The following is a 23,605-nucleotide window of genomic DNA, read 5'->3' on the forward strand; positions in this document are numbered from 1 at the left end:
GTGTGTGGGTTTATGTATATAAACTCTCCCTCCCAGCAAACGGTTAGAATGGACTCACCTAACTGGATGGATCGGGTCAGATGACCCAAGCAGAGCTTGCTATAGGCCAGTGCCTGAGTTAACTGAGCTGTCATTAGCAACCTCTCCCTGGTGAAGGTGAAGTTGCACTGGGAACTTCTCTGGATAGCCATCATCTCATATTTTAGCCACTCGTCTTTATAGCCCATATTTTGGGAGAACTGTGAAAAATCCATATACGTCGAAATGATCTAAGGCATTGAAAAGAAGAAATGAAAATGCACCCTGCTGAAACTCACCAACCAGTATAAATAAAATACAAGGCTGTTGAAGGAAAAGCCATGCAGCAGGCCAAGCTGGAGAAGAACCTAGTTTCAGAGCAAGCCTGGGGATCTTGCCCAGATAGAACATGATGTCTCATTGTAGATGGTACGTTTAGGTAGAGGAAAATTTCCCTACCTAGAGACAACAGCACTGAGCTGGAAGCAGCACATGCTCAGTGGAGGTCTGGAGCAGGCTAACATGGAGCAGGGTTTTAAACATCATGCTGACACTCAGTGGTTATCTGATTGCCACAGAGACTTTTCTAATTAAAAATGTAGCAACGTATTTGACTTATGACTTTTCCCCCTGCTCCCAAGGCTAGGCTAATAGTAACTTCTCTTGCAAAAAGCGTTTTTTTTTCAATTGCCAGCTCATTTATAGTTTGCAATATGACGACGCAAAGCCTTTCTGTTCTCAATCAACTCCACACTGCGTTCACTCAGAAATACTGCCTGTGCCCAGAGACATTACCCCAGAGCAAAAAATGTCCTCATTTTAGAAGCCTTCTGGGTACTTCCCTCTTCTCAGGGATTATTACTTCTGGTGCCATGCTGATGAGTGGAGGATATGCACCTGGAGAGATGAGGTAGCTAGACTTTTGCCATCTATACCAGGACTATTAGAAAAGGGCACACACACCTGCATCTTGTTCTCAGATGCATCTGCCAAATTTATTTCCATCAGGGCTGCCAGCCGGGAGTACTTCCTGTTGGTAGTATAGTCCAGGCTGTAGAGCTGCCAGAGCAAGGAGAGGCAGTGGATTTGCTGCTGCAGGACAGCTAATGCCTTCCTACTGGAAAGACATTGTTAGACATTAGTGGTCACAGCAAGTCAAACATAAACGGTAACTGCTAATTAAATAATGAGAGATCAAGCAAAGGGGCCCATTAGAAACTCTCTTGAACACAGCGGGCCAATCATGCCTATTGTCTTCAGTTTCCATGGTGACATTTGCAAATAGTCGCTGGGGATGAGGGCTAAGACACACAATCATCTGACTGAGATTCCACTTCTTACTCTGTGTGTTGAGCCTGACGCTGCTGAGTATGATACGCAGAGTGTTTGGATTCTTCGAGTAACGACTGGAAAAAGGCTCCGAGCCAGGTACGGGGAAATCCCTTGTGCAGTAAGCAGAGGGCCCTCTTGATCAGTTTCTTGGCCAGTGCGATTTGGCCCATGTTGAAGCAGACCTGCATGGGGAGAGACTAGTAAGGCATCCACTGCAGCAATGCCACTGCATAATTGTACCTAGGGGAGAGAGTCTGACAAGGTCAGGGAGGGTGAATGGGGCTCATGGGAAAGCAGAGAGCAAGAGTCAGAAACTCCATGAACCATATCATCTTTGAAAAGTCCTGTGGCACCTTATAAACTAACAGACGTATTGGAGCATGAGCTTTCGTGGGTGAATACCCGCTCCATGCTCCAATACGTCTGTTAGTCTATAAGGTGCCACAGGACTCTTTGCTGCTTTTACAGATCCAAACTAACATGGCTACCCCTCTGATACTTAATATCATCTTTGGACATCCTCCGGCATGTACCGGGCATCTTACCTCTCCCCTGAGGCTACAGAAAGTGGCTTCCTCAAACTGGCTGATCTTCAGTTTTCGTCTCTTCAGACAAGGGAACGCTGCCAATGCTGACAATTCCTGTAGGCCACTTGCTTTCTTCAAATACAAGTATGCCTCAAGCAAACACAGGGAGATACGGTGAGAGACTAGGCCATCGCCTGCCCAGAGCACACAACTCTGGCCACCCCACCCGCTACTTATTAGCCAGAGGAAACTTGTCCAGCACCAGCTTTAGGTGAGGTCAGCTAGAGATGCAGGAACTTATGGAGGTCAACTCACCATATAATTGTTGGATAAATATAAGGAAGCAGCCGCAGACTCCAGCAGATAATAAAAAGCCCTGGTTCTGTCGTTCACCATCAGGCAATGACGGGCTAGGGCAGAGACCACCGACTCCACTCTCTCTCCACATTCACAGGGTGCCAGGTTTGTAGCTTCCTCTTTGCCACTTTTATGATACTTAATCATCTTGTCCACTCTGTCCAGGAACTCCTGTTCAACTCTATAGTGAGAGATAAGAGATGGCATGACCACTGTAGCCCAAGTTGAATATCGCTAAAGGATCCCTTGGGGATGATCCCATCAGGGCTCAGTCCCCAGTATCCACACGGGCATTGGGGAACCCCTACTGCAGAAAATATTAAACACTCCAAAATTTAACTGAAAAAAAAAAAACATTTGTTTCCTTTAAATTGACATAAAAATTCCCAAGTTGTCTGGCATCACCCACCAGCCAAGGAAGGATGGGCTTGCAGTTAAGACATGGGACTGAGATTCAGGAGAACCAGGTTCAGTTCCCTGCTCCGTCACTGACTGCCTGTGTGACCTTGGGCAAGCACCTCCATTTCCCCATCTGTAAAATGGGGATAACAACAATGCTGTAGCTCACAGGCTGCTGTGACATTAATAAGGTGCCCAGATACTATAGTGGTGGGGGCCAGACCTAACTAGATAGAAAATCCAGTATAAAGCATTTATACCACTATCAAAAATCTGCTGTGCACAGGCTCCCCAACAACAATCAAGAACTGCAACTTAGGCATTTCCAGACTGGATCAAATCAGGTCTGCAATAGCAGCCAGCAGGTTATATGTCTCCAGAAGTTGTGAGAACCCCACAGCAGGCAGAGGTGGGATAATCTGCTCCCCCACACTAGTTCTCATCCTGGTCTCTCATAGACAGAGATAGGCTAAAGCATGAGGTTTTATCCCCTTCCTAAGTTTGTTAGCATTAACTGTTATAACTCTGGACGCTCTTGTTACTCATATAAATGTCCACGCCCTTTCTGAATCTTGCTAAACTCTTGGCCTCAGTGACTTCCTATAGCTATGAGTTCCACTTACGCACTGGGGGAAAACGTTTTTTTTTTTTTTATTTCATTGAATGTGCCCTTGTTCTTGTGCAATGAGGAGGAAGAACAAAAACTCCCAATCTGTCTTCTCTAGACCATCAATTACTTGATATACTTTTATTATGTCCCCTCTTGATCCCAGTCTGTTCACTCTCGCTTCATATTAGAGTTTTGCCAGGCCCTTAATCATTCCAGACACCCTTGTCTGAACCCTGTCTAATAATTGTGCAATATCCTTGCAAAAAACAGCAATAACTTTTTATCATTGACCAAGGGCCTGATCCTAAGTTCATTGAAGTCAATAGGAGTCTGTCCATTAATTTTGATGGGTTTTGGATTAGATCCTAACTGAGCCAGATCTGAACTAATGGGCTTCGAGCTGAAAAGTTCTGTTATCTCATTTCCAATCCCAGTCCCATGAGCAACCTGTTCCCAAGGAATTAACTTGCTCTTTAAGAACACAGGTGATCAAAGATCCCCCCTACCATACCGGAGATGATCGTCTGGCAACACCTGTTTATTCATGGCTGATTTTGCCCTGCACTGCAAATTATCTGAAAAGGAAGTTAAAAAAAAAAAAAAGAGTTAAATGAATCACGTTCTAGCTTCCAAAATTTACTTTATGGTTTAGGATAGGGTATCTTTCACTTCCTCAGCTAAACTGTTGTGTTGCGTTCCTGTGCACTGTTAAACAGCTGACAGGTTCCATCCCAGAGGTGGGTATGACGTGATGCCTTTGTTTAAATTACATATCAACTAATTAAGTCTCTAAAATTGCTGTGAGTGTCCAGCGAGAGAGACTTGACATTACGGTCAGCCGTCTCTGGGAAACTTAGGAACTGGGTTCACCTGCAAGACAAGGTTTAGACTAGCAGAGTCTCACGGAGTTTGCTGGTGAGATGGACAGATTGGTGTGGCAGGGAGCTGACACAGTTTGTGCTCCAGCAAACCACTCTCTTGCTGAGGCAGAGGGGTAACACAGTAGCTTAAGATTCTGGGCATCCCGGGACAGCATCACACCTTATGCAAGTCACCTAGACTCTCTGCTTTAGTCCCCCATCTGCTGTGAGGATAACTACAACTGAAAATCATGAGGCACTCAGATACTGTGGTAATGGTAGCCAGGTAAGTACTCTCACAGCCATAACAACAGACAGGCTCCTCTCTCTCTCTATGTCCCCCTTTCAAAGCCTCCCCCATTCTAACTACGTTCCCAGCTGGACAGCCAAAGAAGTTTTACCTTCACATGAGGCCATGGGAGATTCTATGGTGAGTTCCTGCCCCAGAGGGACATCGGTCCTCTTTGCTGCATCTGAAACAGACGAGACAAAATAACTTCTGAATGTGAAATGCTCTACACGGGCATCGTTATCTTCCTGCAAACAGAGACTGGAGCTGCACTAGTGACCAGGTGTGCCTACTGTAAACACATAAGCTGGAACTTTGTTTTAGATCTGTGTGTTTGGGAAGTTGGGAATCTGTCTGTGGTTCCTCTGCCCCTTATGTGATGCTCAGCACTGGAACTGCATCCAAGAATCCTCTGACCTGCATACAAGAAGCATCTAGATATTTGATATATTAGTGTCATGGTACAATTCCCCACTCTGAACCTTAGCGTCCAAAAGATGAGGTACCAGCATGAATTCCTCTAAGCTCAATTACCAGCTTAGAACCTGTAGCACTGCCACCAACCAGGAATTTCAGTGCCTGGTACACTCTGGTCCCCCCAAAACCTTCTGCCTGGGACCCCCAGACCATTTACCCTCTGGATCTTAACACAAAGGAAAAGTAAACCTTTCTCCTGCCATCACTGTTTGCCCTGCCTCTCCAGCTTCCTCTCCTGGGTTACATCCTGGGAAGATCACTGTGATTCAAACTCCTTTAACAACAAAACAGAGAGGAAAATGCAACCTTCTCCCCCTTCGCGTCTCTCCCTCCTCCCAGACTCATCTCGCTGAGAGAGAAGTATCTACATTATATTCCTACTGATCGAAGACTAAATAGCCATCTCTCCCCCTCTCTTCCTTTTCTCCCTACCAATTCCTGGTGGATCCAAGCCAGTACCTCTGGAGGTCTCACTAGAAGTCTAAAAAAAACATGGTTTTAATACAAGAAAAGCTTTTAATCAAGGACGTGAGAAACAACGAGAAAATTATCTTTTGTAAGTTTAGAGTGTGATTTACAGTTCACGGGTTTCAACTATAGACACTGGGAATCCTCCCTAGCTAGTATTATCAGAGTACAATAATTCTATCTCTCACAAAATACAACTCTACGTCCTGTACCCACTGCACACATCTTGAGATATAAGAAAACAGAACATGAACCTAATCAACCTTCGTTTCTCTCCTATTACTCACTATTTCTGAACTTAGAGCATGCCTGTATGCGGTAAGTATTGAGAGAAACCTGGATTGGACCATTCCTGTCCATCGTTCAGAACCCAGAGAGGGATACAAACCACCAGAAAGCTCTAATAGTGCACAACATGGGACTGTCAAAACTCCCTCCCTCAAGATTTGAAAGTATCCTGTCCCCTGATTGGGCCTCTGGTCAGGTGACAGCCAGGCTTACTGAACTTGTTAACCCTTTACAGTCAAAAGAGATATAAAGTACTTCTGTTCTATTAACTTCTATCATCTGTTTATGACGATTAGAAACCAGACATGGCATCAGATAAGCCTGACACAGTCAGCCAGTCAGGTGACCTAGTTCTATATTGGCCATCTTGGTTACAATGCAGATTTCAGGCTGGCTAATGTATCACTAGTCTTCCCAGTTTGTCATTTGTTTGACAGAAGTAGGAAACACATTTACAGAGTTTCCAAAACTGGAAATATCATATGGACAAGCAGCACCTTGCAGGATGTAAGAGGACAGGAGTTTTCAAGACACTGGTGCAATCGTTCAACGCACTGCAATGTTATGCTCCAAAGACTGCATATCATCTTCATCCTCTTACAGGATATCCCATGCACTGGTGTGAACTACAGCCTCCAGAAATGCACAACCCTAAAACGCAAACCCCCTGCAATGCGTTGTCAGTCCCTCTATGCTATTTCCTCTGGAGCTCCACTGTCTGGGTTTCAGTAAGAACTTCAGTTTACCTTGTGCTAAGCTTGTCTGAAGCCTCTTCCTAGTTTCTTCAGAAAGCGCCAGAGCCGTGCCCTTGGTTTTACTAGCCGGTCCCAGCAAAGAGTCTACATTGCTCATCTGGGTGTCCAGGGCATAGCGGTGGAAGGAAATGAAATCACCTCCACCACAGCTTCTGCATTTATGAGCCTTGTGCTCCAGGAAGGTGGCACATTTGAGGTGCAGGGCCTTCTTCTGATCCCCCAGCCACAGCTCATAGGCCCCTTCTCGCAGCAGGGGAGTGCAGAACCGCATTGCTTGATCCTGCTGCAACATCCCCAGCTCCTCTTGCAGGCTGACATCTGGAAAGCAGCAATGATTCCTTTATTACATTATTGCATCAGATTTATCGGACTGGAAACCGCTTACACTGGCTCTTCTTATGGGCAGGGACCTGTCATTTTTTAGTTGTTTACAGAAGCGCTTTACACATCTAGGGAGCGGTATAAATAAATAAATAATAATAAAGCAGAGCCAATGTGATTACAATGGCTGTAGAGCCTCATGCAAAATTCTCCTAAACCTCCCAGGGAGTAATTTCCCCACCACTTATGAATGCAAAAAATTAAGTGAACATAAGACCAGCCATTCTAGGTCAGACCAAAGGTCCATCCAGCCCAGTATCCTGTCTACCGACATTGGCCAATGCCAGGTGCCCCAGAGGGAGTGAACCTAACAAGGAAAGATCAAGTGCTCTCTCTCCTGCCATCCATCTCCACCCTCTGACGAACAGAGGCTAGGGACACCATTTCAACTGCCATCACTGGCCAGTGACTATGTACACGGGGCCGGATCCAAACTCCAACAAAGTCAATGGAAGGAAATACTCCCATTGACTTGAACAGGCATTGGCTCAGGCACACAGGGACAAAAGAAAGTGACATCAGCCCATCAGTTCCAAGGTATGGCCAAAAGAGAGAGGAACAAAGGAGTTCCCAGGGAACACTGGGGGTTCTGGAAACTAAAAACTCTGCTCACCTTCAGTCTCCTCTGGCCCCGGGATTTGAATCGTCAGGGGGCCCAGATGTGTGTGTAAATGGCAGGAACCTACTGCCTGTGTAGCCCTGGCTTCTTTTCCAAAACACTCAAACACGTGGGAATTGATCAGGCTCATGAGTGTCTCCTCCATCTTCTTGTTTGTCCACTCGGGGAGGATGTACAGCAGCAGCTCTGGAGTAAACGTATGGCCAATGACAGCTGCACATTTAACTGCCATCTGCTCAGAGGGGCTCAAGCTGTCCAACTGGGCTACAGCAATCTCTGCAGCAAAGAAGTCAGTCAGTCAATAACTTCCTCCCGTGAATATATTAACTCGCAGGATATTATTTAGTTGCTTGCGATCTCTGGGATGTTGCATAGAGTTCCAGACAATGATTCTCCTTTCCCACTCATGCTCATTTTAGATCAGTATAATTCCATTGACTTCAGTGATTGGCATAAGTGACTCAGGCCCAGAGTGTGGTCCCTGGTAAACAAAGCCAGATGAAACTGGAACGCGAGCTATGTGGAAGCCTGCTCACTCCTATTTGTTTTGTACAATAGATGTCTCCTGTACACGGACTGCGATTCCATGTATTATGGACCCTCTGGTCTTTAGCCTGAGTCCATTCCAGGAAAGTAGCAGAATCCTGTTTGGATCCCTGACCTCTTCTTTTTGTACAAATTAATACACTGAGGGAGCCCCCTCGGTGCCTTAGGGCAACACCGTTTGTGAACACTGTTGCCACGGGCAACCAAAAGGAAATTCCAGAGTGCAATTTTGCACTGACTTCAGGTGGGTTCAAGGTACATTGTGACCAATCATTCAAGTCCATTTGGACGTGAACCCAGTGAATAAGGCTTCTGACTCAGGCTCAGTTCCCTGTCACAGACCTCCTGTTTGATATGAAGCATAAGGCAAGTCACTTACATTTCTCTGTGCCTCAGTTCCCCATATGTAATGCAGAAATAATACTTCCCTCACTCACAGGGGAGCTGTGGAGCTAAATACGCTCCAGATCATAAAGCACAGATACTGTGGCAATGAGACTGCATGAGTACCTAGATAGATAAATAAGGGGAAAGAATGGAGCTTGAATTGGATTGTGCATCCAAAAAGCACCACTGGTGAATGCAGTAGATACCCCTTTTATTGAAAGCTCCACACTAGCTCGGTCTAACGGAATTCCCAAAGTCTCTGGATCTCAGACCTGCACTGCGGCATTCAGCTCCCCAGGTCTTTTTCGTTTCTCTTTGACCACTGCCTCTGAAGAGACACACTGAGCACCAGCTGATCAGCTGCTCACCTTTCAGCCTCGCCGGGAGTGGAATGGCATCCAGGTCCACATCCTTCCTGGCAGTACAAATGTAAAGCTCTTTGTCTTCCTTGGAAGAGACTAGAGGCTCTCTGTAGGGTATCGATCTGATGGCACTGGCTGCATGGAGAGAAGGAATCATTTGGAAACATTTTACAACTGCACAGTTTGAACTCATCTTAAAAATATATAAAAATTAAACCATGAACTAGTGAGAGCTAAAGAATTTGTGCTAATTTATTTAGTCTTTTGCACTATAGGTATTAGAAAGGTCTCTGTAAAACTCATCTTTCTTTGCTCAGCGTTTATTCCAGCTGCCAGAAAATGCAAACTGCAAACACTTTGATGCAGGGACTGATAGCTCCGGTGTCAGTCTGGTTTCTAAGCACTCTTGATAGCCTTTGCTGAAACGCTATTTTGTGTCTCCCTACAAACCACATCACCTCAGATGAATCACATCCACACCAGGCCACACTAAAGGAGCTGTTTTCCCCCTCTAAGCAATGGAAGTACTTCCAGGTCGCTAATGGCAGCGCTGCATCATCTATCACCTCCTCTTCACTGAGGACAGCTCCTGCACCAAAGTCCAGACCCAAAAGAAAGTTCAACTGAAGACAGAGACGACAGGATCTGTTGTTAGATCATCCCCAAGTGAAATGTTATGAACATTAATGTTTTTAAAAAGTTGATGGCGCCGTGATTTAAAGAAGTTTCCTTTCAGCCAGGATTGGATTTCTGGTACTGGGTAGGATTGATTCAGAGTGAGCAGGATACAGGTAGACGAGAACCCCATAATCTATTCTATTCTATGTGTATCCTTGTGAATAGCTCATTGGATAAGGAAACCTGGGTTCTGTTCCCAGCTCTGCCACTGGCCTGCTGGGTGACTTTGGGCAAGTCAGTTCCTGTCCTGTGCCTCAGTTTCCCCACCTGTAAAGTGGGGCTAATGATCTTGAACTTTGTAAGATGTTTTAAGAGCTACTGATGAAAAGTGCTATAGAAGAATTAAGTATTATTCTATTCTATGGAGGTTCTTATACTGTCCTCACCATAGTATCTAGCTGTCTTCCGGTAGCGTATGAAGGACATGAGCATGAAGGTGATAACTTCTACTCACCCTGAGCTGGATTTGAACCGGGGACATAGAAGTGAAAAGCTCTCTATTCTGTTAGCCACAGGGCTGGCTTTGAACTAGAGACAGAGGGGAAAGGCTCTCTGTTCCATTAGCCATACCCTAAATCATCCAGACCTGCTCCATGTCTCCCAAGATCCAGCTAACATGAAATAGAGATGTAAACTGGAATTCTGAGTCCTCTGGCTGGGAACAGAGCTATGAGATTTAGATGAGTTAAGAAAGTGAATCGTACTAGACAGGTTATCCCACTCATCCTCTTCCTTGTCCTCCTCTGGGACGCGATACAACTCAAGAATCTCATTAGCATGGAGGTCCATCAGTAAAGCTTCACAGTACAATGGGACCCCAGAGCATCTTTGTATGAGGAATCTAAAGAAAGGAGGAAACCCAACACTTACTAATGAAAGCAGCTTCTCAGTGGTAATATGGAATTTAGCACATTTAATATATTTTTAAATAACTGATTTCATTTATCTTTTTTCCCCATTTATGATGCATTGATTAACGGGAGGGAAAGCTAAGCAGTAAAAACCAAGACCCTGGAATAAGCAACTGGCCCAGAAGTGGAAGAAACAAATGGATTAGGAAATCCTCACGAAGTGAAGGATTGCCCTAAATTGTTTGCCTGGTTTAGCTGGCGAGCTGAAAAGGGTTTTCAAATTAAATTTGGATTCAGGAAACCACATATGCGGGTACTTAAGTCCCATTGCAGTTGATGGGATTTAAGCACATGCAACAAAAATGTGCCTAAGTGCTTTCCTGAATCAAGACCCAAATCAGTAACAATACCAGGGCATACTTTAAATAGCGCTAGCTAGAGTTTAGAGCAGCGGCAGGGAGTAAGGACTTCTGGATTCTAGTCCCGGTTTGACCAGGGATTTGCTGTGTGGCATGGGGCAAATCACTGAATCCCTCTGTGTGGTGGTGGGGGCGCTATGACCCTTCTGTTCTTCTGTATTCATGGCCCTTAAGGCTTGATGTCCCTCCCTGTTGGGCTTGTTCCTCCTCACATGCTAACGCAGATTAGTCAGGTGACAAGGACACTTACGTTTCCATCTCTCTGGGAATGCTCACCACTCCAAGGGCCTGACGGGCCATCTCCAGGAGTATGGAAGGCTCCAGCTCCTGGAGGACAGCAGCAGTGGTCTTGGGGCTCTTCATGATGCCTTGGGCAGAAGCACAAGGGAGCAGTTCTTTGGAGGCAAAGGGAGACAATGATAGAACTATAAGGACAGGGACATTTGAGAGGAGTTTTGCCAAAAAATCCCAGGAGGCAGCATCCATGTACTGGGCTTCATCGATGACGAAAATCAGTGTCGCTTCTTCTGCTGCCTGAAAAAGAAAAGGGACCAGTGCATTAGGCCAGGCTTCAAGCAGAGAGAAAAAGAGCCAGGACAGACCAGACAGGGGTTTGCTTCATTCTTTAAATTGGGTATTTTTAACTGACATCAATTCAACTCTCCACTAATTCCCCCCTGCACCTGTTGAGCCTGAATGTTAAAACTCCTCAAGTTACTTCCTCAGTTAGTGTAAATCAGCGTAGCTCTGTTGAAGTCAATGTTGAGATCAGGTTAAACCAGGTGAGGATCTGGCCTCATATTTCTAACCCTGCATTTAACTGGTAAAGAGCTGAACCTTTTTAACTTGGGTGGGGGCTAGCTCCAAGTCCGAAAATCTGACCAGTTTTCAAAGCAGGAACAAGCACTATGAGAGGTGATTTTCAAGAGCACCTGGCTGATTTAGGAACACAAATCCCAGTGACTTCCAGTAGGACTTGTGCTCCTAAGATACACAGTTGCTTTTGAAAATCCCAGACCATGTATTCAGGAGGGGCCTCCACACAGCATCTCAGATTCAGGGAAGACATCCCTATTGAGTCTTAGAGGAAGATAGTCCAAGTGAATGGTCATCTCAGCCCATTAGAGTAAAGCTGTTTGCTACCCCTGCTTTTGTAACCCACTCAGGGTAGTGCTCTGTACTCGAGTGGTGGACTGTGCCATATGCAGAGGTTGATGAACCTTCTACAGCCATAGGTGGCAGAGCTGGATCTACACTCAAGCAAGAGATGCTCAACCCATGTTCTATCCCCACAGTTGATGACCTATCTGGGGCACGGTTTAACACCTGCAAGCCCAATCTCTCACTTGTACCTAGTTGGGGATGTCTGTTCACCTTATTTATCTGGTGATGGGGTTTGCTCACCTTCCGCAGGACTCTGAGGTAAAGCATTTCCTCTTCTTTTTGCTTTGTCTCATTGTCCATGTGAGAAACCTCAGCTGACATGGGGAACTGGTCAGGAAGACACCAAGATAGTTAGCAAGAGACGTAGCATGCTTGGGAGTTAATGCACATTAGCAGAAAAGCAGCCAAGAAGAAAGTTCCAATGCAGCATGGCGTATATACATTGCTCGTTGCCTTTTTTTTTTTTTTAAATAAACCTTTCCCTGTGAAGACTTAATGGCTCAGGATTTGTCCTGGGACGTACAGTGGAACCTTTTGCTTTCTAGGCCAATGGCTTGAATTTGACCCACGTCACTATGATGTTCCCATCTGGCCACTGTTTGGAGAACTACATTACATGCATTTGCTGGATCTTAGGCCAATACCTAGCGAGCAGTTATCCACATCACAAAAGTCACCACCCACCAGTGGCATCGCCGCTGTCCATCAACGGCACACAATGATGGAATCAGTAAGGAGATGCTTCTGCATGCTTTGAACTCCCTCCCTCTCACTCCATTGCCTTGGGCTGGATTATTCCCCCCAAGTAAAGGATTGGATGGAAAAATTGTTGAATTTCTCCTCACCAGGTCTCCTCCAATGCTCTGTAGGGGTAGGAGCTGTGCCCACAGAGTAAGACTTAGCCTTAATGAGCTGGCATCATAACGACAATGAGAGTAATCTCAAGCAAAAGTGAACAGAAGGTTGCCTAATTCCAAGCTCACAGCATGTCAAGGGGGTTTTGAATTCTTTGATATCACTGGATGCTCCAGATAAATTCAGGAAAATTTAGTAGCCGTATCCAATGTACTGGTCAGTCCCATGTAGAACAGTGAAAATGTCTTGGTTTTCTGATTATTTGGAAATTTGATCCTGGCCACAATTTTGACATTTCTGCCAATGAAATTCAAGACAAGGATGAATGATGCTGAGACATGAGCCTGACAAAAATAAAGCAATCGACTGAACCCCCGCTCCTTATAACCAGCTCATGCACAAAGTGGTTACACCTCATTGGGTATTCTCCCAGAAAGCGGGTGCTTTCCCCATTACCTTCACAAGGAACTGATTATTGAGGAGGCAGTAGAAGGTTTCATCCCACAGCCCAGTGAGCTTGCTTTGGAGGATGTCTTGTCTCTTATAAGGTCTACAGGCATCGATCCCGAAGACTATGGCCATAAGTGACCGGATAGCGTAGAAGGACTCCTGGATATCTACTTTGGACAGTTCTAGTGATATTACCCTGTGTTGAAAATTATTATCATTATTTGTATCATGGTAGTCCCAAGGAACCCCAGTCATGGCCCAGGACCCCATTGTGCTAGGCGCTGTACAAACACAGACTCAAAGTCCTCATTCTATAGAGGGTCCTCTGAGCAGCTTGTGAAGCTGCTTCTTAGAGACCTGTCCCCAACCTTGATTAGAAGCATCTGACAGAAACTGTGTCGGGAGGCAGGGGAGCTGCAGCCTCTTGAGTGGTATATGGGCAAGCTAGATACATCCGACACAGTATGACATATGATGGTGGTGATCCAGAGATTTTAAACCCTGAAGGAACCATTATGATCATCTGGTCTGCCTATAACTATAAAATTTAACATTAACAGCGCACACGCCACAGAATCTCACTGACCGATTCCAGCATCAAGCCCCTGACTTCTGTGTTCAGATTTGGAGCTGTTTTGGGGGGGAGAACATTCGCTCTTGTTTTCATACCCAGCACGGCCTGCTATTTGTGTCTGTTTTTCGCTGACATAGGGAGCAATTCTGCCTGCAAAAGCAGTCACAGGGAATGAAAAGAAGCCCACCCTAAACTACAGGACAAATAGATGTGGAAAATCACATGATGGGATCACTGGCATGACTGGCAGCTGAATTACCCTCTCCTCCAGTGTTGGCTCATTGAGGGGATGGGGATAGTATTTTATCCATGATAACAGAGCCCCCACTGGTGAGACTCAGATACAGGTGAAGGTGCTTCACATGGCATTTTATCACTGGACATGTGCTCAAGGACTCCAGCCTGAGCTCACACAGCGACTCACTGAGACACACTGAGTAAGTGGTTACACTGAATGATTGCGTTGGTATCATGATGAATACACATTGCAACCATCGTTTGTGACACCCACCGGAAGCGTTGGTCTGGCTCCGTGGATGAGATTGTTGTGGGGAAGAGGCTCTGAGAGAGACAAAAACACCTCAGCAAATATCTTCCCTTGAAACTCAAAAACAATTGCCTATGAGGTTAAGATAATTATCTAACTACACATAGGTAAGACCCTGCATTATGCTAAGGGGAGTATTATGTCTAGGATACACAAGTCAGGATTGAGGAGCCTTTGCAGAACTGTGTGGTGACCCAAGACTGGAATAGGGATGCTTCTAAGCAAAGTTAAGAGAACTGACCTGTGATTTTCCTCCCTGGCTAGGTAGTCTATTTCAGCAATTAATCGGCTTTTTCCATAGCCTGTAGAGCCTTCGTACATAACAACATGGCCTTCTCTGTGTCTCACAAATCCTTGCAATGCAGCCTGGAAGACTCTGATCTCTTTCTCGCGACCTTTCAAGAGGAAGGTGTTTTATAGACAGTATATTAGAGTATAGGACATTGTTCTTCCCAGCCATGCAAAGCTGGAAGTGGCTGTCTCTAGAATTCTACTTCATACGTTGGTCTTAGGGGGTTGCTCAAAGCAACAAGAAAAAAAAAAACACCATCACCGACATGCCGTAGGCGTAAATAAAACTGCTCTGGAGTGTGTCCAGCTCAAAGACCTGGAGGAAGTGCTCTGGGCCTGAGTTCTAATCCTACATATGGCATTGCACTGTGGTGCCATCAAGCAGACGAGCTAGCTTGTGAATTGTCCTCTCTCATTTTATAGATTGCACCTCTGTCTCAATCACAGGTACCTTGCAACCAGTTGGGCTGCTGGCCTACAACCCTTTAGCATGCTTGCAAAGACAAGCATTGGAACTGTGGACACATGGGAACAGGAGAGGGGAAAGATCAGAGCTGATCTTTTGCTTTAAACAAAAACATATGGCTGTTATTTACCCTGATGTTGTTAGATGGCAACTCCCCTTCCTATTTATCCCTATGTCCTTCCTCCCACCATTGCATCCCTTCCTGCCTTTCAGGGATGTTCTGCACATTATTAAAACTGTGCCAAGAGGATAGATCCACCTACCCAGCAAAGGTCGATTCCCATCCTTCTTCCTGGTAAAGCCTGACTTTGCAAACATTCTAAAAGGAGAAAGGAAGACGAGAGTCAGTGATCACCTATCTGGACTATCATATACTAGGTAAGAAATAAAGAGAAACAGAGGAAAGAATTTCAGAAGATCCATGAACCCGTCTGGCTTCCCAGACGCAAAATGAAAGAGTTAGATGGGCTCATTCTTTTGCTGCGTATAGCCCATTCTTAATCCCAGTGGAAATGTAGGTGATTGGAGGACATTTCAGGCAGTCATTGGATAAAGACAGTGGTTCTCAACTTTTTCCTTATCAGAACTCCTTCCATCTAGCTGGGAATAAGTCAGGACCCAGCTTCTATTTAGCAAGATGAGAAGGGCAGGGTGGTCCCAACCATCTACGCCTGTTTGCAAGATCTCTGGGATTGCTGACCCCAGGGTAAGAATATTCAGCCTTTGAGTTAACAGACTTAGATTTTCCCTTCTCTCGTGCTTGTGCTAGAAGGAGCACATAGGAGTGACTTACGGATTTCTCTTTCTGCCGAGATATTCATAGGTTACCCCAGAGCTCACAGCATCTCTCGTCTCCTTCTCTGGAAGCTTCTTAAAAAAACAGCTGGGAAACCCAGATTTTGAGTAAGTCTCTTCATCACATGATATCATCCCTGGATAAAGTGTCAGCATCCTGGAAGCCATCTTAACCTTTGAGCCAGTGACTGTGTCAGGAATAGAGTACGGGGAAAGGCAGTGAGCAATCTAACGAATTCTCACACACACACACACACCACAGTGAAGTCCTATCCTACCTGTATATTCTTGCCTAGAACGCATGCCAGCAACTCTGCAGAACGCTAACCCACTTGTAATCCCAATGGAAACAAGCCTAAAATACAGTAAGAGCAACATGGAATCAGCCATCCCCTGCTAACACTCTCCATAGCTGTATCTTTCTCATCCTCTTTGCTTTCGCAGTGCTCTAGACTCACTACAAGGCTTGCCACTACTGGGCCTGTGATAAATGACAGGCTCCTCCACTGGCCAATTAACACTCAGTCCCAGCAACGTCATGAAGCACTTTTGTTCTGCGCTGATCTCTGAGCAATGGTGGTTTTCACACCACTGGTGGGCTAGTGATTGGGAATGGAACAGCACTGGAGAAATATTATCCCAAGTAGTAATCAGCTCATCAAACACCCACTGAATATCCAGAATTACAGTGGTAAATGATGATAAAAAAAATAAAAAAATAAAAGAGTTTTGGAAGAGATATAAACCCTCCTGCATCGAGGTGCAAGCCAATCTCTAATTAATGGGGCCAGGAAGAAGCTTTCCCTTTGAGCAGATAACCCCATAATTGCAGGACTCCTGCACCTTCTTCTGAAGCAGCTGGTGCTGGTCACAGTCAGAGACAGAATATTGGACTAGATGGATCCCTGGTCTGATCCAACCTGGCAGTTCCCGTGTTTCTAATACATTTACTTTCAGAAATTTTTCTTGTTATTTCTGGTTGTCAATACCCATGACAACCTGTGTCGCTGTACAACTCCCACTCGTGACCAGCACTGGAATTAAGTCATGACCGAGTCCCATTTTCTCAAGTAGCAGTCAGTGTGATCCACGATGGGAGGTTAAAATGAATGAATGTTTCTCCCAGACCCCTGCAAGCTTTGGCAACTCAATTCCAACAGTGCATTGGACCAAAGAACAAAAGAAGAACACAACTGACAGGGTGAGTGACATGTTCCTTTTTAGTGGCCGGTCCACTAGAAGATAACAGCCAACTACTGCTGTCAGCTAACAGCGTTACTCCCTTAGCTCACTTGGTAAAAAAAGTCAGTGCTGTAGTGCTAAAGACTCCAGGTTGGGAGCCTCCTGATGACCCAGGCAGAGCATCACTGCACTTACTCAATTTTCATGAGATTCTTAGAGCAGAAATTAGAGATGCTAATTGCACTATCTAAGGCATGGATGCTCTCCTCCTCCCTCTTATCACCAGGCAGCCCAAAGGCACACAGAAATGTACAGCCCTGTGTTGGAGGACAGAAAAGGAGAGAGGTTAAAAGTAGATTAAGAAGTAACCCAAGTATTCCATTAAGGATATGCCAGAGGGGCTCAACCCAGTTGTGCCTTCAAACATCCAAGACTTCCTTAAATGCTTGAATTCTGAAAAGCTACAGGCATGATGCATTTTGCATACGATTACAAAGAGTTTGGGAACAAAGAGGGCTGAGAAGAAGGATGGTCCTGTGATTACAGCTGGCCCTTAACAGACCTGGGTTTGATTCCCAGCTGTGCCGCAGACTCCCTGTAGAAAAGCAGGGTGATGATGTTTCTTTTCTCCCCTCAGTTGTCTTTCAGGACAATAAGCTCTTTGGGGCAGGGTCTATTTCTTACTATGAATATGGCCAGCACCCAGCACAAATGGGCCCCATATCTTAGCTGGCACTTTTATGTGCTGCTGTAATACAACTAGACAACCACATTGGTAAAAGTGCTGCTCAGGCCAAAAGCACCAGGTATCCCACTTGCTCAAACACATCAGTTGGTTCTTACTATTGGACAGATGCCACTGTTTGAGATTTTCTGTGCCTGGCTGGCAGCTGAATGGGCCCCACCCATGCCACTCTAGTGGGCATGCCTCTCCCTAATTCCCATAGTGATCCTTACGCCTGCTGGGGTGCATCTCACAGAGCAGCTAAGCCCTGCTTTACTCACTTTGCCAAATGTGGAGATTTGGATAATTTTGCCTCTCCAGCCCTCCATGATACCAGAGACGCTCACAGTGGCCTCCTGGACCAGTTTGCATAGCTCTGTTGCTTTTGTGCTCTCGTGAAATTGCAGCTTGACAGAGACCACGGTTACCAGTCGAAGTTCAGATACAAACGCCAGCGGCTGATTGTCATCTATCTGGAAGATAAGGAACATGGGGGAAAAGACTCAGCTCCTTCGTGCGCCTGGGATTTACTCTCTTCGTTCCCTTGGGTGGGGATTCACTGTGGAGCAGAAGAGGGCAAACTACGGCCCGTGGGACCAGCCTACCCAGCCCCCGAGCTCCTGGCCAGGGAAGCTAGCCTCTGGCCCCTCCCCTTCTGTCCCCCCACCCCCACAGCCTCAGCTAACTTGCTCCGTCGCCAGCGCAGTGCTCTGGGTGGCAGGGCTGTGAGCTCCTGGGGCAGCGCAGCTGCAGAGCCCAGCCTGACCTGGTCTCTGTGCTGCGTGGTGGTGGTGGCGGCATGGCCTGGCTCCAGCCGGGTGTGGCTGTAGCACTGCCAGCCACCGGTGCTCTAGGCAGCATGGCAAGGGGGCAGGGAGCAGGGGGGATTGGATAGAGAGCAGGGGAGTTCATGGTAGTGGTCGGGGGCAGGGGTGTGGATGGTGGGTGGGAGGTAAACAGGGGGTTGAATGGGGGCAGGGGTCTCGAGGGGGCAGTCAGGAAGGAGGGAGGGTTGGAGGGGGCAGTCAGGGGCCAGGGTTCAGGGCCAATCAGGGGATAGGGAGAAGGGGTGGTTGAAGAGGTAGGGATCCCTGGGGACCCATCAGAAATGAGAGGAGGGGTTGGATGGGGCAGCAGGGGTCCGGAGGTGGCAGAGAACAAGGAACGCAGGTGTGTGGATGTGGCAGGGGTCCCAGAGGGGCTGTCAGGGAACAGGGGAGTTGGATGGGGCAGGAGTCCTGGGGCAGGGGCAGATAGGAGGTGGGGGCCGGTCCACAAACCCCTCCCCTAACTGGCCCTCCATACAATTTACGAAGCCCTCAGGCCAAAAAGTTTGCCTGCCCCTGCTGTGGAGGAACAGCAGGTATCAGAACAGAAACAGCAGCATCTTACCTTCTTCAGAACGTTTCCCAAGACAAACCTCCGCAAGGCCAGCTCGAGCTCATGACTGGAAGCCAGGGCCACAGCCTCTCTCAGCAGGACTAGGAAAGGAATTTATATGGTTTAACTCAGCAGTTCTCAAACTTTAGTAACCTGAGGACCCCCATTTTGATTTAATTTTTTTTCACAGATCCCCCAAGCCCTCTGCTCAGCCCCAGGCCTCACCCCCACTCTACCCCTTCCCCCAAGGCCCCTCCTCCACTCCACCCCTACCCTCCTCTTCCCCACCTCTTCCCACCCCCTCCCCTGAGCATATCCTGTCCCTGTTCCTTCCCCTCCTTCCCAGTGCCTCCTGCACGCCGCTGAACAGCTGTTCCCCTGGCGTGCAGGAGGCGCTGAGAGGGAGGGGAAAAGTTGAGTGAGGGAGGGGGAGGAGTTGATCAGCTTGGCCTGCGGACCCCCTGGAGTACCGTCTGCAGACCTCCATTTGAGAAATGCTGGTTTAAATTATCGAGAGGCAAGGGGAAGGAGGTCTCTCCCTATTCCAGGGATCCTGCATTCTTCTTGTCTCGGACGCTGAATGCGAGGATCTCACCTTCATCGTTTGGATAATGCTGTAGATGGTCTATGCACTTTACAAAGTGTTCATCAAAATCAGGTGGATGGAAGATCTTTAGGTATCGCAGCTGAGTACAAAGAAAAAATTATAGACGGTGTGTCATTTCCCCAAAGTCTGCTCAGTAAAAATTACATCAACCGGAGCATTCCAGCAACCCTAGATCTCATCCTTCACTATGGTCATCACGCCTAAATTGCTCCCCAAACTAACTTCATCATTCCCACTATTGGCACCTTCTTGGCTACATTCAACCCATTTGTGCCAAAAGTTAAAAGTTCTGGATTTATAAAGGGTCCCTCCCATTGACTTCCCTAGGATTTGTGGGTGCTCAGCTCTTCTGAAAATCAGGCCAAATGGCCCTAGAATCACATTGTCTACTGATCCTACCTGGTGATCATCAGAAATTGGGAAGAACTGCTAGCCATAAAAGTAAAACAGTTGCTTCTTGGGAGTGTTATGTTTGCTGCCCTCAAATTTCCCTCAGAGGGAAAGTATCTTGCAGCAATTTAACACATGCTCAGCATAGCATGGGGGAATAGAACTCACAATCTTTGGCTGTAAAAGCACAGGCCCTTGCTGACTGAGCTCAAGAAAATGTCCAACTAGCTAACAAAGAAAAGGGAACCATATGAACACAAGCCAGCCTGATATATCTTGGTTAATGGACTGATCCAAAGCTCGCTGAACTCAATGAGACCCTCCTCTTTTGACATCAATGGACTCCATATTACAGACTCCACTGCATAATAATTGAAAAAGCACTATCGGGCTCCTACCTTCATGGCTTTTTGGCCTTTAAGCATTTTTGTTTCTAACACGTCCCGGTCACAGAGCTCCCAGCAGTTCGGTGATAGAATCACTTCACGAGCTTGTGCCAGACTTTGTGCCAGCCTCACATCGTCCACTTGCTGGCCAGTCACCAGCAAATGCTGACGTATCTCATCACCGACAATGAGCTGAGATATGTGGCCTGCAGACAGCCCTGAAAGGAAAAGAAAGTTTCTGTAACTGGTGTTCTTTGAGGTGTGTTGCTTATGTCCATTCCATATTAGATGTATGTGCTCACCACATGCACTGGTGCCAGAAGTTTTTCCCTTAGCATGCTCTGGTGCCCTTTAGAGTGGCGCCCGCATGGCATGGTATAAGGGCACCGCCAGCTCCCCCACCCTCATTTCCTTCCTTTTGGAAACTCCGACAGAGGGGAAGGAGGGCAGGTTATGGAATGGACATGAACAACACATCTCGAAGAACATCGTTTACGGAAAAGGTAACTGTCTTTTCTTCTTCGAGTGCTTGCTCATGTCCATTCCATACTAGGTGACTCCCAAGCAGTACCCCTGGAGGTGGGTAATTGTTCACGGACGTGTAGATTGCAACACAGCTCTGCTGAACCCAGCATCATCTCTGGCCTGTTGAGTGATGGAATAATGCACCATGAATGTGTGGACAGAGGACCACGTCACGGCTCTACAGATGTCCTGGGTAGGGATTTGCGCCTGGAAGGCGCCGAGGATACCTAAGCTCTAGTCGATTGGAATCTGACAATTGACAGCGGCAGCACCCCCACCAGATCGTAACAGGTCTGTATGCAAGAGGTGATCCAGTTGGAAATCCTCTGTGAGGACATTGGAAGGCCCTTCATCCTATCCACTGTGGTGATGAAGAGCTGAGTCAATTTACAGAAAGGGTTGATACGCTCTAGATAAAAAGTCAGGGCCCTTCGGATGTCCAGGGCATGCAGCTGCCTCTCCTCACCAGGAGGAACATGTCCTGGTTCATGTGGAAGACAGACACTACCTTTGGCAGAAAGGCAGGGTGAGGCCTCCGCTGGACCTTGTCTTTGCAGAATACCATGTACGATGGTTCTGAGGTCAAGGCTTTAATCTCAGAGACTTGCTTCACCAGCGTCACCACCACCAGGAAAGCAACTTTCCAGGACAGGTGGGAAAGGGAGTAGGAGCCCAGCAGCTCAAAGTGTGGGCCCATGACCCTGGAGAGGACCAAGTAAAGATCCCACTGTGGGACGGGAGTCCGTACCTGCCAGAAGAATCACTCAAGGCCTCAAGAATCTGACTGTCATGTCACGAAAAAACACCGTCTGGCTCTGAATCTGTGGGTGAAAAGTGGAGATGGCCGTGAGATGCATTGTAATGGAAGAGTGTCCCTGGCCCTGGTTCCTCAGTTGAAGCAGGTAGTCTAAGATAGACTGTATGGAAGAGCATGAGAGAGAGATGCCACGCTCGGATGCCTAGTGGGAAAACTTCATCTGCTTGGCCAGGTAAGTCAGTAGGGTTGAGGGCTTCCTGCTTCCCAGGAGGACCTGTTGGACCTCATCCGAGCAGGTCTGCTTCTCCTGGTTCAGCCAGTTGGGGTGCAGGAGCTGACTGTGGTCCTGTGACAGGAGGTCTGGTCAGTTGGGCAGGGAGGGGCCACTGCCAGGTTCATGAGCGTGCTGAACCAGTGCTGGCCATCATAATAACCTGTGCCTTGTCTCTCTTGGTCTTTGTTGGGACCCTGCTGATGAGAGCAATCAGAGGGAACACGTACATCAGGCTCCCTGACCGTGACAGGAGGAAGGCATCGGAGAGGGAGTTATTGCCAAGTCTTCTGGTCACTGTGGAGTGACCACGACCAGCTGGCCCAGTGGCCCTCCTCCCTGTGGTGCTGGCCACTGTGCCTTGACGTTGACCTGTCCAGTTGGGATGAGTTCCTCCTGCAAGACCCTGGGGATCTTCAGCATTCGGTGTATCTGCATTGGTAAACCAGCGATCTATGCCTCACACTGCTTGACCTGTACCGGGATCTAGAGCAGGACCAGGAGTCAGAGTGGGCCGGTTGTCGGTAGTATCTCCCCAGTCGAGGAGATTCATGGCTTGGGGACCCTGTTCCGCCGATTGGTCGCAGGACCGGTGCTGAGGCATCGGTGACATAATGAGTTAGTCTCGATGCTCATGCCGGGGGGTGCATGCCTCCACAGAGTCTGCACCAGGTTACTGGCGAGCCGCATCTTGAATCCTGCTGTCAGTGCCCAGGGTCCTAGGGCCTAAGAGGGCTTCTCTGAGACCCATCCGGGATCACCTAACTAGAACTAACACTAAGGGTAAATACTAAGCTATATACAACTATTTTAAAAAGAAACGTTCATGAGACACACTGAACTAAGCGAAAGCTAGCCGAAGCAGCAGACGTTCCAGCACCGTCACTGGCGGCAAGAAGGAACTGAGGATGAGGGGAGCCAGTGGTGCCCCTTATACTGCACCATGCAGGTGCCACTCCAGAGGGCACCAGAATCAGTCTCCTACGGATTCCGCTAACAGAAAAACTTCCAGCACCGGTGCATGTGTCAAGCACACACACCTAATACGGAATGGACATGAGCAAGCACTCAAAGAACAGGTTAGTTGCCAGTATGTTTCTTTGGGGCTGAGGTTCCTGTCATGTATTTCTTCCGTTAGGCGTCTGTACCGATCTTCAGTTGGAGCTGTAGGCCCACTTCCGTGTAGCTAAACCCGAACTGCTCCTGCATCTCCAAGCTGCATTTTGCTGCTAGGGTAATGATGTCACTGAGCTGGCTTCGTTCTACCTTCCAGAGCACCAGCAACGCATCCCCTGCAGGAGAGAGAACAGAATGGAGGGGGGCATGAAACAAAGATAGCTCTTTCCATGTAGGTGATTTCCAGCTGGTGAGATCCATGAAGGACCTGATCCTGTACCACTGAAGTCAATGGGAGCTTTGCTTTTTTTTTTTTTAAACTCCAGTGGGTGGAGAATCAGGCCAAAAATACTGTGATAGCTACTGATGCATTTCAAAGGCATAGAACAATGTAATAAGTACCTGTGAAGTTCAAGATATCGCCTCCGAAACAAAGCACATCTGAGGAACACGGAAAATGAATAAATGAGACAGAATATAATGCCATCTTCATTATATAGCT

At 47.1% G+C, this 23,605-nt stretch overlaps 1 protein-coding gene across 1 annotated transcript in view; it reads right to left on the bottom strand.

Annotated features, from left to right (window-relative positions):
• LOC116818152 (adenylate cyclase type 10-like) overlaps nucleotides 1–23,605 on the bottom strand; it is a 32,232-nt gene that overhangs the window by 4,971 nt on the left and 3,656 nt on the right. The window contains exons 3-27 of the mRNA XM_032768856.2: nucleotides 23,506–23,544; nucleotides 23,136–23,279; nucleotides 20,447–20,652; nucleotides 19,647–19,737; nucleotides 19,064–19,152; nucleotides 17,953–18,144; nucleotides 17,143–17,264; nucleotides 16,044–16,120; nucleotides 15,764–15,953; nucleotides 15,234–15,289; nucleotides 14,455–14,608; nucleotides 13,099–13,288; nucleotides 12,028–12,114; nucleotides 10,874–11,157; nucleotides 10,058–10,194; nucleotides 8,682–8,810; nucleotides 7,375–7,656; nucleotides 6,362–6,698; nucleotides 4,505–4,599; nucleotides 3,755–3,818; nucleotides 2,193–2,415; nucleotides 1,896–2,027; nucleotides 1,360–1,532; nucleotides 982–1,135; nucleotides 59–269 (exon numbers count right to left, since the gene is read on the bottom strand). Coding sequence (XP_032624747.1) covers nucleotides 59–269; nucleotides 982–1,135; nucleotides 1,360–1,532; nucleotides 1,896–2,027; nucleotides 2,193–2,415; nucleotides 3,755–3,818; nucleotides 4,505–4,599; nucleotides 6,362–6,698; nucleotides 7,375–7,656; nucleotides 8,682–8,810; nucleotides 10,058–10,194; nucleotides 10,874–11,157; nucleotides 12,028–12,114; nucleotides 13,099–13,288; nucleotides 14,455–14,608; nucleotides 15,234–15,289; nucleotides 15,764–15,953; nucleotides 16,044–16,120; nucleotides 17,143–17,264; nucleotides 17,953–18,144; nucleotides 19,064–19,152; nucleotides 19,647–19,737; nucleotides 20,447–20,652; nucleotides 23,136–23,279; nucleotides 23,506–23,544 — 3,858 coding nt within the window. The remainder of the gene's footprint in view (nucleotides 1–58; nucleotides 270–981; nucleotides 1,136–1,359; nucleotides 1,533–1,895; nucleotides 2,028–2,192; nucleotides 2,416–3,754; nucleotides 3,819–4,504; nucleotides 4,600–6,361; nucleotides 6,699–7,374; nucleotides 7,657–8,681; nucleotides 8,811–10,057; nucleotides 10,195–10,873; nucleotides 11,158–12,027; nucleotides 12,115–13,098; nucleotides 13,289–14,454; nucleotides 14,609–15,233; nucleotides 15,290–15,763; nucleotides 15,954–16,043; nucleotides 16,121–17,142; nucleotides 17,265–17,952; nucleotides 18,145–19,063; nucleotides 19,153–19,646; nucleotides 19,738–20,446; nucleotides 20,653–23,135; nucleotides 23,280–23,505; nucleotides 23,545–23,605) is intronic.

The sequence above is a fragment of the Chelonoidis abingdonii genome, chromosome 4, assembly GCF_003597395.2.
Source record: "Chelonoidis abingdonii isolate Lonesome George chromosome 4, CheloAbing_2.0, whole genome shotgun sequence".
NCBI lineage: Eukaryota > Metazoa > Chordata > Testudines > Testudinidae > Chelonoidis > Chelonoidis abingdonii.